General features: G+C 47.0%; 1 protein-coding gene across 3 annotated transcripts in view; it reads left to right on the plus strand.

The window, feature by feature from the left end:
* The window catches only part of DPYSL2 (dihydropyrimidinase like 2), a 51,096-nt gene that overhangs the window by 32,736 nt on the left and 2,908 nt on the right, over positions 1 to 15,452 (plus strand). For all 3 annotated transcript variants that reach the window (XM_031063565.1, XM_005428952.2, XM_005428951.2), the window contains exons 7-14: positions 287 to 367; positions 1,237 to 1,305; positions 5,225 to 5,345; positions 8,445 to 8,601; positions 8,758 to 8,899; positions 9,088 to 9,258; positions 12,262 to 12,441; positions 14,387 to 14,552. In XM_031063565.1, coding sequence (XP_030919425.1) covers positions 287 to 367; positions 1,237 to 1,305; positions 5,225 to 5,345; positions 8,445 to 8,601; positions 8,758 to 8,899; positions 9,088 to 9,258; positions 12,262 to 12,441; positions 14,387 to 14,552 — 1,087 coding nt within the window. The remainder of the gene's footprint in view (positions 1 to 286; positions 368 to 1,236; positions 1,306 to 5,224; positions 5,346 to 8,444; positions 8,602 to 8,757; positions 8,900 to 9,087; positions 9,259 to 12,261; positions 12,442 to 14,386; positions 14,553 to 15,452) is intronic.

The raw sequence follows: 15,452 nt of genomic DNA on the forward strand, positions 1-15,452 counted from the left end.
TCATCCAGCTGTGGGGCTTGAGTTGTTGCTGTTTCTTCCTCCCATACTCCAAACCTGCCACTGGATAATCCTTCTTTGCCACATCAGCAGCATCCAACTGTAGAATTGGGAAATTCAGTGATAGGCATGAAAATGGTTTGCTTCTCTCCAGCAAACCACATCTTACATTGCTTAGTGCTTCTCTTTCTCTTTTCTCCTCTGCAAAATTCTGTTTTCTCTGGGGATCTGTGGTGTGGCCTCACCAACAGGTGTGTTCCTGCTGTGATGTGTGTTATCTGTCCCCCAGATTTATGAGGTCCTGAGTGTGATCCGGGACATTGGCGCCACAGCCCAAGTGCATGCTGAGAACGGTGACATCATCGCTGAGGTATGGCCTGTTTGTTCTCTGAGTTACTGGCTTCAAATGCTGGGAGGGGTTTAAATTCTGACTCCTCCTTTGCAAACTGAGAGCCACCCAAGCTTTTGAGAGCATGGCATGGTTGTACCAAGGGTGTGAGTGGGGCTGTGGAGCAATTTTTAACACCTTTGACACTGATAAAATAGGTTTTTGTGGCAGCTTACAGTTTGGGGTGGATATTGGGCATCTCTGCCTCTCTCCCCAAAAGTGAAAAGCTGGGTGTGACTGTCACTGTGTGGAACAAATTGTTCTGCAGGAAATAAGAAGAGGGGGAGTGTGAAGGGATGTAGCTTCATACAGTACATGGGGTGCTGATGTTTGGGGTCTGTTTATCCTTCAAACAGCAGCAAGGGAGAAATGTTAATAATGTATTCAATTTAATCTTATCTCCAGCTCATTTTGTACAGTGTGTCTCAAGCACCCAGAGGATTTCTGTGTTCTTTGGCTGGGCAAGAGCCCACCCCAGTCCTTGAGCCCAGTTGCAGGACAGTTTTTTCCATGAGTTATCATTTTGCCACATCTTAAAGATGATTTTATAGACACAAATGAGTGCTGAAAGTTGAGGGGCTATGAGCCCAGTATGAAGTGAATCCAAATAAAAGGTTTACTTCACCTCCTGTGAACAAATCAGCAAGGTTTTGTGAGCTCTGGTTATTCTCAGCAAGGGGAGTTGGACAGGACTTTCTTGCAGGGCCCTTATGCAAAGCCCCATGTGATTTTTAGCCAGCACAGATGCTCAGGATCTCACTCATGCACCTTTCCAATAGCTGTGTGTACTGCAAGAAAAATTCCCTGTTGCTTTAAATCTCATCCCTGCTCTTTTTTCTTCTCTGCCTTAGGAGCAGCAAAGGATCCTGGAGCTGGGGATCACAGGCCCTGAAGGGCATGTGTTGAGCAGACCTGAAGAGGTGAGAACTCCCCTGCCTTTGCATTACCCCCTCCCCAGTTTGTAACGTCTCTCCATTGCCATTAAGTACTTCATGTTGGGGTGAATGTGGCTGGAAATAGGATTTTTCTGCATTTGGGGTTATGTTAGTGGAATTCTGCTGTAGTACTTTCTAGGTCTAGTGTCTTGGGCTTCTCTCTTGGTCATTATTTTGTCAGACTTCCAGTGAATTAGCAGAATTTTTAAATATATGCCCAAATCCTAACATTGATTTAGGTACTTCCATAGCTTCCATTACTGTGATATTTGATATTTTACCAATGGGGTGGGGGTTTTTACAGCAATGGATTAAGTGGTTTGCTGAAGGCACAGAAAATATGTACCAGAGAGAGGAGGTCATGCTCAGGCCTTAGCGCAGCACTTTAAGATAGCTACCCTTCATATTTCCCCATAGATTTCTCCAGGGACGAGCACTCCAATCCCTCTAAGCCTTTGAAATAAATCCCAGAAGTTTTAAAGAGCCTTAAAACTTTGCCTTTGAGGTTGGTTCCCATTGCATTCTTCACTCACAGTCCTTCACTGTCTCTAAGCCGGACACCTCACCGTGGCATTCCAGGTTTGTGGGGTTCATCTGTTCTGCACAAGCAGCTCTTTTTGTTCCTCCAAGATCCTGGGGCTTTGCTGCCTTCCAGATGTGGCAGCTGGGAGCTGGGGCTGTGAGATCATCCACACATGCCCCTCATGCTCACTCTGCATTTCCTCCCCTGGACTCTGACAAACAGCATCCAGAGGCAGTTCAGTAGGAACATAAATCATTCTGTTGCCTAGGGAAAAAAAAAAAAAGCTCCACTTGTAAGTGAATCCCCACAGAACACAGAATCTTTGTGTGGCTCCCAGAGCTGGAATCTTTTGCTTCCTGAAATTGTGAGCAAACACTTTGCACTGAGCTTTCCAGTCAGTCATCCAATTTGTGGTTTTTTAACATATTTCTGGCCTGCATCAGGGGAATGGGAACAGATGCTGGTGTGACACTTCATGGAGTTCAATTTGTGGTGTTTTCAAGGGAATGCTGCTCTTACCTTAAGAGGATCTGGATATCAAACCAGCCAAGTTGTGTCTGGCTGTTTAAGAGCTCATCCTTCATGGAGCAGGAGCTTTAAAGTGTGAGTTGTGTGGTTGCCAGGCATGGATGGATTGTTAATCTGTGCAGGACTGTGCTCTATCTCAGTGCAGGGAGGAAAAAGGCAGCCTGAGGACACATGGCTGCTGCAGATGAGGCTCAGTGAAGCCTCTCCCTGATGTCATATGGGGCAGCTTCTGTGCAGCTGAACTCAGCTGTGCTCTGCCCAGGCTTGGGAAGCATTTGGTCCAACATTCTCCGCCTTGAAAGTCATAGGAAACCGAGCAGGAAACGATGTCATCTGCTTCCCTCCTCCCCCTTTCTGCAGCGCGGGAGTGGCTCTGTGCTTTAAAAACATCCAACTCCCCTTGGGCTGGCTGCTGATAGAGGCCACATTCCAAGGGTGGCAGCAGATCCCTAATTCCTGTTGACTTCAGTGAAGTGGATGTTTGTTGTGTCTCTCTGGGGTGCTGTTGACACTAGAATTGGTTTTTCCTGCTGTCCTTCAGGGAATGCAAAGCCCGTCCTAAGGATGGTTGGCATCTGACTGGACGGCTCTGTCATTCAGAACTCCATCTACAGCACACCAGCAGGAGTTGCTGAGCAAATCTAAAACATTCATTAACTCAAAACTCCTACTCATTTCAGGTAGAATACATCAGAGTGAAGCATTCAGGGGCTGGCCACATGCACTTGTGTCTTGGAGTGCACACATCTGAATTCCCGGCTGGCAGGAGGCTCCAATTGAGACTTAAGTTTCACTGCTGACTCGGGGGTTTAGCTTTGCTCACCTCAGTGTTCAGCACGTTATTCCAGCCACAAAACAGGGCCTGAGTTAAGATAGCACCATCCCAAGTCAGCCTCACCCATCGCTTTCTGGAAAACTCTCCCCCTCACAGCTCAGTTCATTCTGTGATGACTTTTCAAGCAATCAATCATTTTTTTGTTTTTATTTCAGCCACAAAAATGCTGGAAGCACAAGCAGTTGAAATGCTCCAGGAAATGTCTGTCTTTTTTGTTTTGTTTTGTTTTGTTTTTGTTCCAAGAGAACTGCTGTGCTAGGGCTTCTAATGCATCCTGGTAATTGCAAACATTCCCCTTTGGACTACTTGTTCGGTTTTTGTTATATGCCTGTCACCATAGCATCTGGGCACAAGGCAGGAATTCAGCAGCCTTGTTCAGAAAATATTCTCCTGCTGCTTCACCGTTGCTCAAATGCCTTCTGCCCAAAAGTCTGGAGGTGTGTGTTGTTTCATCTCTGCTTTGCCTGATGGGAAACTGAGGCACGGAGTGAAAATGTGGTTCCCAGGTGCTGCAGAGGCAGAGCTGTGCACAGACCCGCTCTAGTGCGGAGTTTGCAAATGGAGGCCATGGCCTGGAAGCTCTGGCCTGTCTGAGTCCTCCCCTTGTCTCTCAGGAGGGACATCTGGGCTTTTCTTGGCTCTTCCTTTCAGCCTGTGTGAGTGCTGCTGGCTGTGACACTTTGGGTCCAACATCCTGGAACAAAACCCTCAGTCACAGCCTTTCCCATATGTCTGGGGTATCTGGGTGAGAAAATACCCCCTTGTGAGCATCCCCTGCCTGGGGCTGTAACCCTTTGAGTCTCAGAGAGTACCCTGCTGACTCTGGGGGGCTGGTTTTCTGTAAAAACTCCTGGCTGTTGTTTTCCTGGAGCATTCTGGCTGCATACAGGGCATGAGTGCAAGTGGTGGCATTGCTGGCATGAGCAGAGCTGTTCAGGGCACTTGGACATCAGCCTGGCCATGGTTCCCTAAGCTGGTGGTTCTTCTCCTCCAAGCACAGTGTTGAGAGCCAGCAGTCACAGAACCCCAGAGTGATTTGGGTTTGGAAAGGACCTCAAAGCCCACTCAGTCCCACTCCTACCGTGGGCAGGGACACCTTCCACTATTCCAGGATGCTCCGAGCCCCATCCAACCTGGCCTTGGACACTTCCAGGAGTGGGACACAACCTGCCTGGGCAATGTATTCTGGGACAGGTGATAATGATTTGAGGCACTTGGGCTGTGATCAGTTACTGCAGAGCAGATTTTCACAAAATTGGTGTGTGCCAATGCCACCAAAGTCCATGGAAGAGGTTCTGGGAGCCTCTTGCATTGGGGAATCTGGTGGGGGATTGCTCTGGGTTTGTTTCCTCTGTTGTTCACTTGGAAAATGTCTGTGGCATTGCTGGCAGCAGGCACAGTGAGCATCACCCAGCTGCTCAATCTGTCCCTGGATCCTTTGATTAGGATGTGTGATCCATAAGATCAGAGCGATGCCGATCACCCTGAGGCTGCAGTTACAACGTGACCCTCAGTTTAGCTGAGGTTAATTCTCTGTACACATGCAAGGAAAAGCAATTGATTTATGGGGTGGTTCACACTCTCAGATCCCAAGCCAGAGATTGTAGTGGAGGGTACAATTTAGGAGGCTTGTTTGCAAATGTGGTTTACCAGAGTATGTGGTGCAACATCTCCCTTCTGCATGGGCTGGAGCAGGAGCAGGTCTGTTGAGTCAACATTTAGTTGCTTATTTTTGTCTAGGTTAAAGAAGGGGCTTAATCATTCTGACCCTGGGCACCTGGAGTGTTGTTTTAGTTCAGGCAGAGGGGCTCTGAAGTGGCCTGGGAGAAAAGGTAGTAATGAGAGGGAACGGCAGCTTGATGTCATTTAACTGCTGTGATTACACTGTGCCTTTTCAGGCACAGAGGTGGGAAATGCCTTGTCACTAGTTGTTTTCTGGGAGAGCAGGGTCTGTGACTTCTGAGGATGAGTGGGGTGCTGTCGGGTGTCCCTGACCTGCTGCCGCCTCTGTTTCTCAGGTGGAGGCAGAGGCTGTGAACCGGGCAATAACCATTGCCAACCAGACCAACTGCCCCCTGTATATCACCAAGGTGATGAGCAAAAGTGCTGCTGATGTCATTGCTCAAGCCAGGAAAAAGGGTAAGTTATTTCCTCCTTAGCTCATGCACTTCAGCTCCTGCCAACATCAGCTTCATCCCTACAGGAAAGGTTTCTTTTTCATTTCCAACACACAAGGATTCAGTGGTTGGGTCAGAGCCAGGAGCTGCTTGTTCTGCTCAGTCCTGAACTTCTCTATTTACACTCATCCTCCCCCACCAAGCCATGTGCCTTCATGATATCACAGAGTCATTCCATGCTCTCTCCATGTAGTGAATTCCCCTGGAGACTGCAACTGGGTCCTCCTTTCAGCTGCTGTGGTTTTTCCTTGGTGCATTCTGCTGTGCTTCCTGGGGTCAGCAGTGATTCCTGACAGAGTTCTTGACTCACAAGCCCTGTTGTATTTAGCTGGAGTGGCCAAAAAGGCTCACCAGTTGCAGCTGCCTGCTGTGCTTCTTGTTTGTGGAATAGATGCTTTTCATGTGGTGTAACTCATAGCCTGACATCCATGCAGGGATGTGAATCAGCAGGCTGGGTTAGGTTTGGGAATTGTGACTGCCTCTGATAACTCTGACTGGGGATGCTGCAAGAAGCAAGACTCAGACCCCCTGTGGATGCTGCTGCTCATGTCTCTCCTCTCTGACTGAGGCTTGTGATGGAGCTGAACTGCTCTGAGGGATGCAGGAGCTTCCCCCAAGCCCTGCCCCTGTTGCCTGGCCCTCAAGGAGTCAGGATAGCCCACAGAGTGAGTGCTGTCTGCTGCTTTATCCTGTGACTAAACCTTTCACTTCTATTTAAAGCTGCTCAGGTTGGGTGAGTAACCAGGAAGGATGATTTACCCCCTTCTTTCCTCACAAGGCTTGGATTTAATTTTCTGCAGCCTAAATAAGCCTGGGTGGGTATACAAATGACATCACTTTCCATCTGGGTGTTTGATGCGAGAGGAGCTGATTTCTAGCAAACAGATTGGTGTTTGTGCATCAGCTCAGGAATATTATGGTCCCGTGATTCCTGTAAAAGGAGTTGGTGAGGAGGACTGATTTTCAAGGCTGTCTGTGAAAGCAGCTCAAGCCGTTTGGAATGAATCTTTCTCTCCCAGCTCCATCGGAGGGGATCATCCTGAAGGAAGATGCATTGACCTAACAATGTGGCTGCATGCTGCATCCCCCCAGGAAGGAACTTGATGTGCAGTTGTATCCTGAGAGCCAGAGAAGTCTCTCTTCTCTTTTCCAGATAAAAATATTGAAGGCATGTGCCCCACAAAGGTGGAGCATCAATAGAAACACCTTCTTGCTACACTCAGTGTCCTGAGACCACCAGTTAAAAGTGGAGTGGGGCTTTGGGATGAGGGACCACACACCTGGATCACAGAAAGCCATAAAACACAACTTGGCTTGGGTGGATGTTACCCTGCCTGTGAAAGGTGCTGGGATTGTCCCAGATGAATGATCAACAGGGATCACTTCACTCAGTCTCCTGAGCGAGCCAAAACACAGTTTTCATTCAAAATGTGTTTTCTCCTTATAAAGACAAATTGGGGTATAAACAGTGCCCCATCCTCTGTTCCTTTATTAAAATAACTCGAGTTAAATGCTGTGCAGTAACCAAGAAGGGCCACACGCACTGGTCTTGCCCTCCCAAACAATAGAGGAAACATAACCGAAGACTATCCAAGGCAAAAACAATCAGTCCAAGGACTGATTTGCTAAATGGCAAAGAACAGACATTATTTAAAGCCAGATGTTCCCAGTGGCTTTTGTATGGAGGAGATTCCCTGCAGACTCTGTCACTGGCAGATCTGGGGCCTGAAAACATCACTCCCTACAGAACAATATCCCCAGTGTGCTGGACCACAAGAGGCCTCCCATTAATAGCGAGCATGTGTTTGGCCTTGTTTTGATTTCAGAACCCTATTTGGGGCCAATGATGTCAGGGAGCTTCTTCCTTTGCTCCTGGAAACTCTCTAGCAAAGGCTGTTCCTGGACCTCCTGTGTCAGCAGGGTCCTGGGAGCAGCATGGAGCCGGTTAATCATCATCCTGCCTCAGTTAGTAGGCTCTTTCCCAGCTGTCTTGAGCCCCCAGAGATGTAACAGTAGCTCTGGCAATATAGTGAAAGAAATACTCTGTCTTTTCACTCTGCATGGTGAGGTGTGAGACCCTGCTGACCAGCTCTGGTTGTCCCTCTGCCCATCTTTCCTGACTGAAGTATTTAGGGTTGGCATCTCAGCTGCCCACATCTTTGGTAGGCAGATCCAAACCGATGAAGTGCTTGGGGAGGCAGGTGGGCACAGAGCAGATTTTGGCGAGGTTGCATTTGGTAAGCAGATCCCTGGGACTGCCAGCTCATGCTGCTTTTGAAGTTGCAGCATCTGCTTGGTGTGCAGATGGTGCTGGTACATTCCAGCTTGCAGAGTATCCTGGCCTTAAGGATCTGCTATTCCTTCATGTGGTTCCAAAAATGTTAATGAGGAGGAAGGATGCATTGGTGGTGAATGCACTGGACAGAGTCAGGAGATGCAGTTCCATTTCCCAGTTCTACCACAGATTTGCTGTGTGCCTTGGGGGGATCACAGAGTTCCCTTGTGTTGCGTTTGTGAACCAGGAACTCTGATATTTCCCCTGTGATGGGTTTTCTCTGTATGCAGAAAAACTTTCCTGCTAGGAGGTTTCTCCCACCTGGTCTATGCATAGACCCTACTCCAAGAAACTTGGCCTTGTTAGAAGGTCTTTAATTCATACTATAATTTATAAAAACTTTAAAATCCTTTCTCTTGCACATCTCTTCTAGATCAGACTGAATCTCCTCACTCTCTTAGAGTTGCTCTCAGGTTCTTCCAAAGTTCTTGGCTCAGGATAAATAAATAATAAAATGAATATAAACAATAAAATGAATCTTTACAGTAACCATTTCAAGAACAATTAATCAGTGCCAACCTCTGCAGTTGTGTAAAGGGTTTTGTACATTTTGCTGCTCCCAGCTCTGGTCAGTAGCAATATCTTTATTTAATGCTTCAGAGGAAGTACCAGGCAGCCCTGCAGCATGTGTCCTTTCCCAGGAGGATGCTTTCTGCCAGGAAGCCAGGCTGGAAGTGCACATTCCTTGGTGTTCACAGAAGGTTTATGTGTGTCCCTGTCCCACAGGCACCGTGGTGTATGGAGAGCCCATCACAGCCAGCCTGGGCACTGATGGATCCCATTACTGGAGCAAGAACTGGGCAAAGGCAGCAGCTTTTGTTACATCTCCACCACTGAGTCCTGACCCAACCACTCCTGATTTTCTCAACTCACTACTGTCCTGGTGAGTAGAGCTTTCTGTGTTCAAACAACATGTGATTCATCACGAGGAAATGGGTGATAAAAGGGATGTTGCTGCCAACAAGCAAAAAGCTGTTTTACCTTCAGGAGCACTCCTGTTACAGTAAAATATCTTGAATACCTTTTGTTTTTCTTCCAGTGGAGACCTCCAAGTGACTGGCAGTGCCCACTGCACCTTCAACACTGCTCAGAAAGCTGTTGGGAAGGACAACTTCACCCTGATCCCTGAAGGAACCAATGGCACCGAAGAGAGGATGTCCATCATCTGGGATAAGGCTGTGGTAGGTCACACCTGTCATGGGTTTACATTTCAGCTGGACATTGAGAGTGGAAGGAGCTGCAGGAATGTGTTATTGTCTTGTCATGGTCCTTCCACTTGGTGTTTTTACCCCTGTGGAGATCCTTGGGAATCTGCTGCACTGCCAGCTCTTCACTGGCTCACGCAGTGACTCCTGCGGTGTCCCCCCAGGTGACTGGCAAGATGGATGAGAACCAGTTTGTGGCTGTGACCAGCACAAACGCAGCCAAAATCTTCAACCTGTACCCGCGGAAGGGCCGCATCGCCGTGGGCTCTGATGCCGACCTGGTCATCTGGGATCCTGACAGCGTCAAGACAATCTCTGCCAAGACTCACAACATAGTAAGGATGTTCCCTACCATTCCCTACTTCCTTTCCCCCTCTCTTCCTCAGTGCCAGACTGTGCTGCCAGCAACGGGAGCTTGTGACAACGCCGGGGTCATTTTCCCTGTGCCTGAAGCCCTCTGTGGTCTCACTGTGGAGCTCAATTGTGTGAGCAGGATGAGTCCATCTGAAATCACATGGATTCCCCCTGGAGCAGAGAGCACGTCTGCTCTTCCTGAGTGTTGGATGCATAGATCTGAGCTCACAGAAAGCTCTTTAAATCCTCTAAAATATGCAAAGGCCTTGTAGGACAATGTGTTGTTTATGACATCCAGGCTTGCCAGTGGTGGGAATGGGAACTGCCCCTTTTCACTGAAGTTTTATCAGCTCACGGACACTTTTTCTGGAAATCTGGCCCAGATCCAGGGTCTGAGGGGATTTATATCGCCTACTGATCTGGCACATGTGTGTGGAGGCAGGACTTTCCTGGTGGTGACCCCCACATTAGTTGGCAAAGAGCAGTACCCAAAACAACCTGCCTTCCCCTAAGCTCTTCTGCAGCTTGTCGCTGTTGGCTTCTGCAGTGATGGCACTCTTAGGGACACTTTTGCTGAGTCCCATGCCTTACATCTGGCCCCTGCAGTTATCAAGCTGTCTCAGCCTGTGGGAATCTGCAGAATGGTTCCAGTGCAGGGGCCTGGCTAAAGTCTCCCTGTGACATTCAAGCCCTGTCTCAGAGAAAGCAGCCACTGTTTGCATTTGTTGACAACTTGTTTCGCTGCTGACCATGAACCTATGGAATCTTTCCCTGGAAAAAGAAAAAACTGTTTGTTCTTTTTTCCCATGAATGCTTTCATTCACTCTGGAGCTGAAGGAGCAAAATTTTCTTCCACACTTGGATCCCTGGCCACATTCACAAGGAAACATCATTTTTTTTAAAGGTTTGATTCACTTCCCTGTGACTTAACTCTTTGTCAGAATTGGTCACAGATGGTTTTGCTTCATCTTGCCTCTGCTTAAGCTTCTAACAGAGGAATTCTAGGAGTCTGGTCACTTCAGTCACCTTAGAGGTGCTTCCAGACTCCTTCCAATCTGGAGAGGAATGACTTAAGAAGAGGGAACCTGGGGACTCACTGCTTTTAGGTGCCAGAATTCATGGTCTGAACCTGGGCTTGTACTTATGAATAGCTCAGAGAACTGGAAGTAGTTTGGGTGGAGTGCTTGAAAGTAATTTCTATTTAGTGGCTGTTGTCTTTGGGAAATGAACTGGGCTCTTTCAGTTTCCTGACACAGAACTCATAGACTTTCTCTTTTGTGGATATGCCCAAGTGCAGTCAGGATTGGTTCCATGATTTTGGCATGGATCTTGGCAAGACAAAGGAGAACCAGCTCCATTCAGGAGTATTTTTGTCTGCTGAGAGCTGCACATCCCCCAAAACCCTGACAGTGTGTCAGCCCCACCACTCAGCTGTGGCTAAAGGCTGCACCCTTAAGCTGTGCCAAGAGCATTGAGGATGAAGGGCTCTCATTCCCAAGAGTTTGAAAAGCTGAGCAATCACAGCTTGTTTGCTTACAAACACATCTCTGACCTCGTCCCCTGTCATTGCTTTGCCTGTTGTACCTGGCGTCACGCCTGAAGCTACATCAGGAGGAATTTCTCCACGGAAAGGGTGATAGACGTTGGAAGGGGCTGCCCAGGGAGGTTTGGAGTCCCTATACCTGGAGGTTTCCAAGGAAGGCAGTCTGGACATGGCACTCAATGGACTCAGTGACCTCGGAGCTCTTTTCCAACCTTAATGATTCCCAAAGTCTGTAATTTTTTGGGTCTCACAATGCCTTGTGTTAGAGGAGAAATTGATACAAGTGATGCCCTTGGAGTCCAGATATCCTGGTTTAGCCAAGCAGAAAACAAAAGGCCCCTTAACAGTTAGGCACAGGGACACCCTCTGATTATGTGGCCTTGGACGATTGCTACTTTTTTAAATGTTTGAGCAACTTACAGATATTTTCCAAGAATTCGCACTGCTCTTGCCACTCTCTGGCAAGGAAACATCAGGAGCTGGAAAGGGAGGTGGTGTTGTTCTTGGAAGCAGCCTAATCCATAAGCTCCTGACCCAGCCTCCTCCTTTACCACCCCAGTTTTTTTCACGCTGGACCTGGTTCAGACGTGGTTTAACCACTGGTCTGAGTGCAAAGCTGCACTCAGGCCTGCCCATACTTATAACACACTTCAAGGGCAAACTCCATCATTAACTCGGTAAAAAAGACCTGCATTTGACTCAGAGATGGTCACTAGAGTAACAGTCCCCAAATAACATGGTTGCAGTGCATCTCATTCCAGGATGTTTCACATTTGCAGTGATTTCTTTCAAACTTGCCTTTTTTCCATGGTGTGATGTTTCCAATCCAGTTAATTGAGGATGAGTAATCCCATTAAAATAAAATAAGATTGTCCTGGTCCCTGACCCATCAACCAAAACACTGGTTTGAAATACAGATTTTTCAGAATTATTCTTTTTAGTAGGAAACTCACATAAAGCTTTCTGTGGCTCCTAAATCTGCCCCCAGCTCGACAGACATAGGTGCCTGAATATATTTAAACAGGGAGGCTGTCATTTGAAATTGTTTTTTCTCTTCCTCAGAGGAGCTGTGGCTGCTCCATCCCTGGAAGTGTCAAAGGCCAGGTTGCATGCAGCTTGGAGCAACTGGATCTAGTGGAAAGGGTCCCAACCCATGGCAGAGGCTGGAATGGGATAAACTTACAGCCCAAACCATTCTGGGATTCTTTATGAACCTTATTTCAGTGGAATTTTTGCATTAATAAAGCACTAAAGTTAGACTGATAATTTATAGCAGCCTTTATTAAATCACAGCAAATACAGCTCAGGTAAACGCTGTTGTGTTTGCTTCCATCTGTCCTTAATATTTTGGCAATTAGCATGGCCAGTGATTGCTAATTAAAGCCCAGTGGGCTCTGCTGGGTGAATATGTTTGCCTTATGTGCTGGTTTTCTCATTGCAGTCTCTGGAGTACAATATCTTCGAGGGCATGGAGTGCCGTGGGTCTCCCCTGGTGGTGATCAGCCAGGGCAAGATCGTGCTGGAGGATGGGAATCTCCACGTCACAGAGGGCTCTGGGAGGTACATCCCCAGGAAGCCCTTCCCTGACTTTGTGTACAAGCGAATCAAAGCAAGGAGCAGGGTGAGTGTCAATGGTTGGCCACACATTTGTTCTCTCCCTCTGACAACACTGAGTTAAAGTGGCTGGAAAACAGATGCTATCCCCTGGCTCAGGCCACACTGCTGTTCTTTGGATGGGAGCCACATTTATCTCATTCCTCTTTCATTTTTGCTGTTCACTCAAGTAATTACAGGAATATACTTTGGATTGAGCTTGGGTTTTCTGCAGGTTTTAATTTTTCTCTCTCTGAGGAGAGCCAAACTGAATATGTGTCCAGGAACCCTTGAATTTTGCCATTTTGTCAAACTACCCAGAACCCACCAGGTTTCTCCTGTCACAGAGGTCCCAGGAAAAGTTATCATTAGCATTTATATATCAAAGCTCTCACCAGCAATTTAGAATTGTAATTTCTTGTTACAGATATGTTATGCTGCTTTCCCTTCTGCCAGATACGATCAGATGCTCTTGTCTGGTGACTAGTGAGTCATAGGCACAGCCTACAGACTGCTTAAGAGGAACAATGTTCTATTTTTAAGAGGCTAAAATAGTTGGAAAATGATTCTGTAAAATGCACCCATTCAAAACTGAACCTGTCTTGATATGCCTGAATTTGCCTGACAAGGGAGATGACACTGAACTCAGTTGCTGAGAATTGAAGGACTTTATTTAGAGATGAAATAATTTCTGGAGAGAAATTATTTTGCTGTTTGAAGTGTTGCCTTCTGCTGGACAACTCCTGAACTTTGTTGGTTCTGCTGGGCGCAAGTGATCCTCCCGCTCCTTGCAAATCATCTTTCTTTGATTGTTCTTTTGAAGAAATTGCAAGTTATCAAAATTACAGCCTGGCATAATTTAGCCCCATGGAGAGCAGATCCCTGTTCCTGGGATCAGGAACTGTGTCCTCCCACAGAAATACATGTCTGACCTATAAATCCAATTGGGCAGCATCTCAACTGGAATGATTGCATTTATCCCAATCTTGAGCTCCAGGGCTGGCCATTGAAGCCAGCCTGGCTCCTCTGGGCTGCCCTGCTGGTCTCAGCACTGCTTGGCTTTTTGGGGATGAGTAATAAGGTGCATTTGAGACCTGTCAGGAGCCTTTAATCCAGGGGCACATAGGTTGGGATCATTAAAAGACAGCACCTTTGGGGCAGGGGACAGACTGGCTGGAGCCACAGCACATTCCATGTCACATACTAATTAGTAGGCATCTTGTCCTGCACAGAAATCTAGAGCCAAAGTAGGAATGTATGCTCTTCCCAACTCACAGTATTACACAGCAAGGATGATCCAAAAGTGGGGGTTTTTGGGAGTGCAGAGCAGCCAAATCCATATTGCCAAGGAGCCTTGGGGTGCCCACGGTCTCAGGTCACCTCAGTTCTCCATCATGGAAGGTGTTGAGCTGCAGAAACATTGGTTTTAGGAAAATAGTTGTTTGCTGCAAAACTGTTTGGGTTGGACGGAGACACAGATATGTTTATATAGATAGATTTATATAGATATGGATATAAAATAGGAATAGATGTAGATGCAATACAGATATAGATATAAACATATAGATATGTAGATATGATATGATAGAGATATAAAATAGATATAGATATAATGCAGATATAGAGCTACGTATTAAATAGAAATAGACATGATATAGATGTAGGTATAATACAGATATAAATATGTTACAGATATAAATATATAGATATAGATATGGATATAATATAGATGTAAAATATATATAGATAAAATCGGTATATAGATACAAAATAAATATAGATAGAGAGCAGCTCCCCAGGGATGAGTACAGAGGAGATGCTGTGCGCTTTCAAATTCTCTTACCAACAACCAATCCCAAAATGTGTGTCACTGGCTGAGCTACATCTGGGCAGCTGTTGGGCTGTGTTGTGGCTGTGTTTTAAGGTTGTGTTGTAGCTGTGTTTTGAGGCAGTGTTGCCCTCTCTCCCTGCAGCTGGCTGAGCTGCGGGGGGTGCCCCGAGGCCTCTACGACGGCCCAGTCTGTGAGGTGTCGGTGACACCCAAAACGGTCACACCAGCATCCTCAGCCAAGACCTCTCCTGCCAAACAGCAGGCACCGCCTGTGAGGAACCTGCACCAGTCTGGGTTCAGCTTGTCTGGTATGTGATTTTGGGAATGATTTATTGCTGAGTGATTTATTGCACTGAAATGGCAGCTGGTTTGTGCTCCCATGGTCAGAGTTCATTCTGCTGGGATAGGGATGGAATGAGAGAGGCTGTGGGGGGATTTTAGCTGTGAGCTTTTCCCTTTAGGGAGGAAGAAGAGTAGTACAGGAGCTGTCCTAAGTTCCGGCTTCTTCTCAAGATGTCACATGAATGCTGCAATGTATTCTGGGCTCAGTCCTTGACTGGCTGTCTAGAGAGAGCAGATCATAGAATCCTGGAATAGTTTGGGTGGGAAGAGTCTTAAAGCCCATTCATTCCCACCCCCTGCCATGAGCAGGGACATATTCCACTATCCCAGGTTGCTCCAAGCTGCATCCAACCTGGCCTTTGACACTTCCAGGGACGGAGCAGCCACAGCTCCTCTGCAAATTTCACCCCAGCCCCTCACCACCCTCACAGGGAGGAATTTCTTCCCAATATCTCATCTAACTGCCCTCCTTCAGCTTGAGACCATTCCAGCTGTGTTTAGAAATGGGTATTTTCTGGTTTTAAGAGGCTATAGCAAAAAACCCTTTTTTTTTCAAGATGACACAAACTTCAGGAGAGCTTTGCCAGCTGAGAGCATCTCTGGATCTGGGATGTGGAAGATTTGATTTCTCAGCTGGTGCTTCAGTTGTAAGAAGGGTGGACTGTAGAGAGGGATAGTAAAGCTGGCTAAGAGATAATCATTCACCCAACTCTTCCCTGTGCAGGGCTGGGTGCTTCAGGTGCTCAGAGCAGAACAGGTTTCAACAGAATTAAGGCAGTGTGGGCCAGTGAAGGCTTTTCCTCCAAAGACAGAATCACAGAATGTTTTAGGCTGGAAAAGCCTTCTAAGAGCAAATCCAGTCATTA

The sequence above is a fragment of the Geospiza fortis genome, unplaced genomic scaffold (genome assembly GCF_000277835.1).
Source record: "Geospiza fortis unplaced genomic scaffold, GeoFor_1.0 scaffold176, whole genome shotgun sequence".
Taxonomy (NCBI): domain Eukaryota; kingdom Metazoa; phylum Chordata; class Aves; order Passeriformes; family Thraupidae; genus Geospiza; species Geospiza fortis.